General features: G+C 64.0%; 3 protein-coding genes across 3 annotated transcripts in view; 1 reads left to right on the forward strand and 2 right to left on the reverse strand.

Moving 5' to 3' along the window:
* COG8 (component of oligomeric golgi complex 8) overlaps nucleotides 1-799 on the forward strand; it is a 5,029-nt gene extending 4,230 nt beyond the window's left edge. The window contains exons 4-5 of the mRNA XM_057384983.1: nucleotides 2-334; nucleotides 567-799. Coding sequence (XP_057240966.1) covers nucleotides 2-334; nucleotides 567-724 — 491 coding nt within the window. The 3' untranslated portion in view covers nucleotides 725-799. The remainder of the gene's footprint in view (nucleotide 1; nucleotides 335-566) is intronic.
* Nucleotides 800-1,266: 467 nt separating this feature from the next.
* VPS4A (vacuolar protein sorting 4 homolog A) lies at nucleotides 1,267-5,075 on the reverse strand. The gene is made up of 11 exons (XM_057384985.1): nucleotides 4,971-5,075; nucleotides 4,520-4,631; nucleotides 4,302-4,449; nucleotides 4,137-4,198; nucleotides 3,775-3,894; nucleotides 3,507-3,663; nucleotides 2,668-2,816; nucleotides 2,506-2,587; nucleotides 2,215-2,434; nucleotides 1,987-2,127; nucleotides 1,267-1,679 (listed from the first exon to the last, which is right to left on the reverse strand). Exons 1-11 carry the CDS (start codon nucleotides 4,989-4,991, stop codon nucleotides 1,578-1,580), a joined length of 1,314 nt encoding a protein of 437 aa, XP_057240968.1. The 5' UTR covers nucleotides 4,992-5,075; the 3' UTR covers nucleotides 1,267-1,577.
* A 1,293-nt stretch (nucleotides 5,076-6,368) lies between these two features.
* SNTB2 (syntrophin beta 2) overlaps nucleotides 6,369-7,762 on the reverse strand; it is a 9,040-nt gene continuing 7,646 nt past the window's right edge. Inside the window, 2 exon segments of the mRNA XM_057384984.1 lie at nucleotides 6,369-7,354; nucleotides 7,546-7,762. Of these exon segments, the coding sequence (XP_057240967.1) occupies nucleotides 7,262-7,354; nucleotides 7,546-7,762 (310 nt within the window). The 3' untranslated portion in view covers nucleotides 6,369-7,261.

The raw sequence follows: 7,762 nt of genomic DNA on the forward strand, positions 1-7,762 counted from the left end.
GCCGTGTCCCCGGAGCAGCTGGGCGGCCCCGAGCTGCGGCGGCTGGCGGCGGCGCTGGCGGCGGGGCTGCGGGCCCGGCCGTGCCTGGGGCTGAGCGCCCCGCAGCTCGGGGTGCCGCTGCGGGTGTTCGCCGCGGAGCTGTCGCCCGCCCGCTGCTCCCGGTACCCGGCGGCGCTCCGCCAAGCGCACCGYATCGAGCCCTTCCCGCTCCGCGTCCTCGTCAACCCCGTGCTCCGCGTCCTGGACACCCGCCTYGTCACCGCTCCCGAGGGCTGCGCCAGCATCCACGGCTTCTCCGCCTACGTCCCGCGGCCCTGGGCCGTCCATGTCTCCGGTACGGACCGACCCGCCCTGTCCCGCCTGGGACCCTGCACCTGCCCCTCCTTCACACGCTCCCCTTCTTTTACACGGCTCCCCTATTCTCTCCCGGGTCCCTCAATTCTGTGATGGGTTCCCTATTCTCTCATGGATCCCTTCATTCTCTCACGAAGCCCACCACACACACACACGGGCCCCCCTTTTTTTCCCGTAAATCACCCCCCAACCCAGCGCTGCCCTGGCCGCAGGTGTGGACGAGCACGGGGTGCCAGTGAACTGGGAGGCAATGGGCTGGGCTGCCCGGATCATCCAGCACGAGATGGACCACCTGGATGGCATCCTCTACATCGACCGCATGGACCCGCGCACCTTCACCAACGTGGGCTGGATGGAACTGCTGGACTGACCCTGCTGAAAGAACCAGCGTGTTTCCAGGGCTACCACTCAGTTTTATTGCAGCCAATACAGACCTGTGGCCTCAGCATGGCTCCGGCCCTTCCTGCCCACCGGGGCACGTTCCCTGGGCACTGGGAATTGCTCTGTGGGTCTGGGAATAACCTGCTGCCAAGGGCAGGGGAGGGCAAAGGGGGATCCTCCCCTCTCGGGCTTGTTTGGGGTTCCCAGTCACAGTGTGGGCAATGGTGCAGTGCCCAGGATCTGATCCTGGAGCACCAGGATGGGGCTGGGGGGCACTGAAGCTGGGGAAACCCAGGGMCTGCACAGGGTACATGGGGTGCTGGTTGGTGGGTGTCATCAGCTGGTGGCTGCTCCATCCAAGTAGCCCCTGCTGTAGGCACAAATCCCTGTCTGGGACGGCTGGAGTACAAGGAGCCCCTGCCCCCTGGGACAGGCAGAGGCCTTGGCCTGGGGGCAGTGCATTTTAGGGGCTGCAGGGCTGGGCTGAGCCCCTGATGTGGGCAGAGCCTTGGGGAGGGGCCGGGCACTGGCTGAAGCTCTCAGATTGTTTTTATTTCCATAGAAACGAGACAGAACCCAAAGCAGCATTAATTTAAAAAATAAAAAAAGAGCAGGAAGAAGAAGAGTGGGGTGCAGCCGGGGGGGAACCCGGCCACCCAGGCCATGCTCAGACCCACCCCCCGTAGTGTGAGACCCTCCCCCCTGGGCCGTGTCCCTGCGCCTGCCGGGCGCTGCAGTGCAATGGGGCAGGAGTGAGCCAACGTGAGTCGGTTTGGCACGGCCGGGGATGGGGGCACAGCGGGGCCTGCAGCTGCCCCAACCCCACACCCCCCATGCCCCCCTCAACCTTCCTGGCCAAAGTCCTCGGTGAATTTCTTCACTTTGAGGAGATCCTCGGCGTTGACAGTGGGGCGGGTGGTGGCCAGCGAGCGCAGCATGTCCGACTGCAACAAAGGCAGGGTGGCACACGGCTCAGACGGGCAGGGACACAGGGTAGGGACTCCCAGGGCAGCTCTGCCCATGCTCACACCTTTGCCCCATGGCAACAGCACTGACTCTGCAGGTGGGAGCTGCCTGGCAGAGYCAAGGCCCTTTCCTGGCACCCAGCCCTCCTCTGGGGGGCTCAGGACCCCAGGGYGGTAGACTGGGGGATTGTCTCCTCCACTTCCAGGAGCCACAGCCTGGGCTGGCTCTTGGCCCAGAGGATGAACAGGGAAGGGGCTCAGCCAGAGCTGCAGAGGGGGCACTCACCATGCAGACAATGGGCTCCATCAGCTTGTCACTGGGCACCTCCATCCAGGTCATCTCGGTGGCCCCAGGGTCACCGGGYGAGCACGGCGTCAGGAGATCATCTACGAGGGCACCGGGGGTGGTGCGGGAGGGTCCACGGACCTGCACAGAGCCAGTGGGACATGGCACAGAGCTCGGGGAGGGGGACAGCAGCCATGGCATCCACCCCTCCCCAGGGCCCCCTCTCACCTTCTTGAAGTGCGTGGCCGACTGCACCTTGCGCACGGGCTGCATCAGGGCGTCGCGCACGATGATGCTGATGTCTGCCCCCGAGTAGCCGTCGGTCTTGCGGGCGAGCTCCTGGATGTTGGCGTCCGTCAGGGAGTGCGGGGTGTTCCCCAGGTGCAGCCGGAACATCTGGGCCCGTGCTGCCTCCTCGGGCAACGGGATGTAGATCCGCTTCTCAAACCTGGGGGCACGAGGGGTGAGCCCCGATTCCAGCCGTGCCAGCTGGCACAGGGGGCTGCGAGTGGGGCTCACCTTCTCCTGATGGCYGAGTCCAGCACCCAGGGGATGTTCGTGGCACCCAGCACCAGGATGCCATCGCTGCTGTTTCCTACGCCTGCAGGCAGATGGTTCAGAGCAATCCCCAGAGATTCTGTGAATCCTCAGGCTCTGCCCTCCCATCCTGCCCCCACCCACCTTGCATCTGCACCAGGAACTCGGTTTTGATGCGCCGGGCCGCCTCGCTCTCGTTCTCGTTGCGGGAGCCRCACAGCGAGTCCACCTCGTCAATGAAGATGATGGAGGGCTTGTGCTGCCTTGCCAGCTCAAACAGGTTCTTCACCAGCCTGGGAACGAAGCAGGGGATGGGGTCCCCGCTCAGAGACCCTCCTCAGCACCACCGTGGCAGCCCCATGTGCCTCCCACCCTGGGAACCCCATGCTGGCAGCAAGGGAATTGCCACACCAGGGACTGTGGTGCCCCTCTAGGGGCTGTGCTCTCCCCTGGGAGCCTCTTGAGGATTAAAATAAGTCTAATTATAGGGTATCAGAAATTAATAGTGCAGAGTTCAGTTTAATTATGGCTGGCTCACAGCTTGGCAGGGGTGGGCACTGCTAAAAGCTGGCTGTAAGTGAGCTGAAAATGAACTCTGAGAATGGGCAGATGGGAAACCTTCAGGAAAGAGCTGCAGCTCTGGAGGRCTCCAAAAGTATCCCAAGCTGGAACATGAGAGCAGTTAATTGAGACAAGAAGACAGAGTCCAGTTAAGCACTAGAAGACCCCAGCTTAAAGGCACTATTGGACAGAGAGGTCCATGAAGAGGGGAGTCACAGGCTGTGAGGGGACAGAGGCCCAGGGATTGCTTTGCTCAGAGTTTTTCTGAAGGCAGCAGCTCCCAACTCTTCCTTAACTCTTCCTTAACTCTTCCTTAACTCTTCCTTCTGGGTACTGTGACTCACTGACACTGGTGGCTCCTGCCCCAACCTGGCCAGACACCAGGAGCCAGGCTGTGCCACATGTCCCTGCTGCCAACTTACTTCTCACTCTCCCCCAGCCACTTGGACATCAGGTCGGAGGATGACACGGAGAAGAAGGTGGAGTTGTTGGCCTCGGTGGCCACGGCCTTGGCCAGGTAGGACTTGCCAGTGCCGGGCGGCCCAAAGAGGAGGATCCCACGCCAGGGCGTGCGCTTCCCTGCGGCACAGACCGGGGTCAGGATCCCCATCCCTGCACCCAGATCCACGCTGGGACCATCCAGGGAGGGGTCACCTCCCGCACAGCCCCTTCCCTCTGCCACGCCCTCACCTGTGAACAGGTGTGGGAACTTGATGGGCAGGATCACGGCCTCCTTCAGGGCTTCCTTGGCTCCCTCCAGCCCAGCCACGTCACTCCACCGTACGTTGGGCTTCTCCATCATGATGGCACCTGCGAGGGTGCCGGCTCTGCTCACACAGCCCCACAGAGATGGGCACCGAGAGCACTGAGAGCCAGAGGCCCTACCCACACCYCAATCCCACCTCCCCTCGGCATGATGGCCGTTTGGGGTGACCAGGCCACGGGAACACACCCCTGGGCCCCAGCCTGTTCCCCTCCCCGTAGCTGTCCCTCACCAGCGCTGTCAGTGAAACCCGCAACCCCAGAGGGTTGAACCCACCACAGCCTCTCACCCATCAGCTGCTCCTGCAACTTCTTCTTCTCGGGATTCTCGCCCTCGCTGTCACTGTCACTCCTGGGGACAGGGGACAGRAGTCAGGAGCAGGACTGGCCCTGAGGTGGCAGCAGGGTCCAGCCAGCTTTGCGGCCGGACAGATCACCCCTCGTCCCGCACGCACCCCTTGTTGTCATTCTGTGCCTCTTTGACGGGCTTCTTGCCRTGCTTGTCTTTGCTTCGCAGGTATTCCTTCAGCTTCTCGGCCCGGTCCAGGTACTGCATGCACTTGGCTCGGATGCTCACCTTGGCCTTGTCGYTGTGAGCCTCATCTGCAGGGAGCCGCAGTGTCACCCGGTGTCCCCGGAGCCCCGCAGCCCCCCGAGCCCCGGCCGCTCTCACATTTGATGGCGTGCAGGAAGTACTCCACGGCGTGCTGGTACAGCCGCAGTGCCTCCTCGTAGTTCTTGGCCTTGTCCTCCTCGGTGGCTTTGGTGACCAGGTCGATGGCTTTCTGCGGGGCGGGGAGCGCCGTGAGCACCGGGCACCGGCGGAGCCGCTCCCGCCTTCAKGGGCCGGGCCGGGCCCGCTGGCACCGGGGCTCTTCCGCAGCGCCCACCTCCCGCCCCGCCCCGCCCCGCCGGCACCGGGGCTGAGCAGGGCTCGGGGCCTCAGCGGGGCCTGCACCGGGGCCGGGTGAGGCCTGTCTGCGGCCGGCGCGGCACCGGGACCCGGTGMGGCCTGTCCACCGGGCCGTGCGGAGCCTCTGCGGGACAGGGGCGCGGTGTCGGCGCGGCCGGAGCCCCAGCCCCAGCTCCAGCCCCATCCCCGGCGCGGTGCCCGCGGTCGGTACCTGCAGGGTGGRCGTTGTCATCGCATCGCCCGGTGCGGCCGCTCCGGTGGCCCCGGGACGGCGGCGGCGGCGGCGGCGGCAGCGACTGCGGCTGCGCGCGGCCCCGCGCCCCCTGCCGGCAACGCGCGGGAGGGCGGGACCGAAACCCCGCCCACAAAGGGGTGTGGCTTAATGATAATATGGGGGTGTGATCTTAAATAGCCACGCCCGCTTATTACGTCACTGTTATGGGCGTGGCTTTTATCGTAGCCCCGCCCGTTGAGGCCGCGCGCCCCCGAGAGCACGTGCGCGTGCATGTGTGCGCGTGCATGTGTGTGCGTGCGTGTGTGCGCGTGCATGTGTGTGCGCGTGCATGTGTGTGCGTGCGTGTGTGTGCGTGCGTGTGTGTGCGCGTGCATGTGTGTGCGTGCGTGTGTGTGCGTGCGTGTGTGTGCGCGTGCATGTGTGTGCGTGCGTGTGTGTGCGTGCGTGTGTGCGCGTGCTTGCATGTTTGCGCGTGCATGTGTGTGCGTGCATATGTGTGTGTGTGCATGTGTGTCCGTGCATGTGTGTGCATGTTTGCATGTTTGCGCGTGCATGTGTGCGTGTGTTTGCATGTGTGTGCGTGCATGTGTGTGCGTGCATGTGTGTGCGTGTTTGCATGTGTGTGCGTGCATGTGTGTGTGTGTTTGCATGTGTGTGCATGTTTGCATGTGTGCGCATGTTTGCATGTGTGTGTGTGCATGTGTGTACGTGCATGTGTGCGTGTGAAAGTGTGTATGTGCATGTGTATGCATGTGTGTGCGTGTTTGCATGTTTGCGCGTGCACGTTTACGCGTGCATGTGTGTGTGTGTCCGTGTGTGTGTGCACGCCCAAGCACACCGCCCTGTGCGGTGTTTACATGTACACACACACATATGTACGGTATTTACCTATGCACACACCCACACCCCCACACCCCCAAACACCTGTGCGGTGTTTACATGTACACGCACACATGTGTACAGTATGTACCTGTGCACACACACACACCCACACCCCCAAACACCCGCGGGAAGCTGTGCCCGCCGCTGTGCCCGCCTGTCCCGGAGCTCAACTGCCCCTGCTGGAAAAGTTACCCCAGACTACTCACAAGTCTCCAGAGAGACCCTGCTCCACCATGCCCAGAGACCCCCCAGCAACGCCAGGGACCCCCCAGTTCCCCCAATATCCCTAGGGGCTCCCCCCATTCCTTCCAGAAATCCCCCAGTCCCCCCAGCATCCCCAGAGACCCCCCCCAGTGTCCCCTAGAGACCCCCACAGTTCCCCCAGAGACTCCCCCAGCATCCCCAGAGACTCCCCTGCTCCCCCCAGCATCCCCACTCCTTCCCGAGACCCTCTTTGCTCCCGCCATCCCCACACCAAAGGAGACTCGGAGCCCCTGGAAAAGGCAATCTGATATAAATAGCGATTTACAAAGAATACAAAAATAGAAGGAGGGGGGCAGCACCCCGGGCCAGCACCCCACAGGAYTCCACAGCACCCCTGGACGACACAGCCCCCCAGGAGCAGAGAACTGTGCAGYGGTTTGGCTGTGCAGGGGTGCACTGGGGCCTTGCTGGGAGCCCTCGGGGTCCCACTCTGGCCCCACATGGACCCCCCCAGCCCCCCAGGGTGTGGGGTCTGCCCCCAAGGGGAGGGAAAGTACAAAAAGCAAAAGTGCATCAATCTACATGTCCTGCCCGAGGGACYGTCCCGGTGGAGGGACAGCCCAGGGGGGCTCTGCAGCCCCGGCCCCCGGCCCAGGGCACAGACACGGCGTTTGTTCTGGCTTTGGGAGATTTGGGGGTCACTGCTGGGGGGCACTGGGGGATGGGGGACACCCCTGAGTGCCCCCTGTAAGACAAACGTGTCCCCCCACGCTGAGCGGGGCACAGGGACCCTGTCATGCAGCAATGGGGGGTCCCACAGCCCCAGCCCTGTCCCACGTGGGGACAATGTGACCTCTTTGGGGGAAGCCCCAAGGCAGGGGGACGCTGATTCCCCTGGACGTGATCTGGGGGGCCGAGCTGGCCCCATTGCAAGGCACAGGCGGTGAGATCAGTGATGGCTTCAGCCCCGGGGGATTAAAGCTGGTGTGGGTACCCGGCCCCTGGGGCACTGTGGGGCTGGGAGCGCTGGTGTGGGGCGGGAGGAGCTGACCCTGCCCCCGCAGTCCCCGCAGCTCTCAGGGCAGCGACCCCAGCCCAGCAAGGCACCCATCAGGAGGGAGAGTTTGGGGTCCCTCTGTGACCCTCGGCTGGTTCATGACGGGGCAGGGGGGTCGGGGCACCTACGCCAGCAGCCCCATGCGGGTGACTTTGGCCGAGAGGAAGGTGTGCAGCACAAAGACGATGGGCTTGGGGCAGGAGTGCAGGTCCAGCGCCTGGGGGGAGATGGAGAGGGGTGTCAGCCACCCCCACACCCCACTGGGGGCACCGGGGATCACAGGGGTCCCAATCTGCCAAACCCAATCGTTCTGGGCAGCTGGGATGCTGCAGGGATGGGGGACAGCAGGGACCACCCATGGAGGAAGACCCCCAAACCAGGGGGTGAGCCTGGCTGCCCCTTCCTCACCAGCTCCCCTTCAGGACCCCCGAAATCCAGGTAGAGGGTCCTGATGCCGTCATCTGCAGACATCTTCAGCCGCTCGTAGGGGTAGCGGAAGAGGACGCTGGAGCCCGGCTCATCCCGGGAAATGGTGAATCCGCCCTCGTAGTGGATGGAGAGCTGCACCTCCTGCCCGCCCAGCGTGCAGCCTGCGGGCACAGCCACTGTCAGCCCCGCGGGGCAC

This window comes from Malurus melanocephalus, unplaced genomic scaffold (assembly GCF_030028575.1).
Source record: "Malurus melanocephalus ecotype Western Australia unplaced genomic scaffold, MMel_1.1 scaffold_766, whole genome shotgun sequence".
NCBI classification, from domain to species: domain Eukaryota; kingdom Metazoa; phylum Chordata; class Aves; order Passeriformes; family Maluridae; genus Malurus; species Malurus melanocephalus.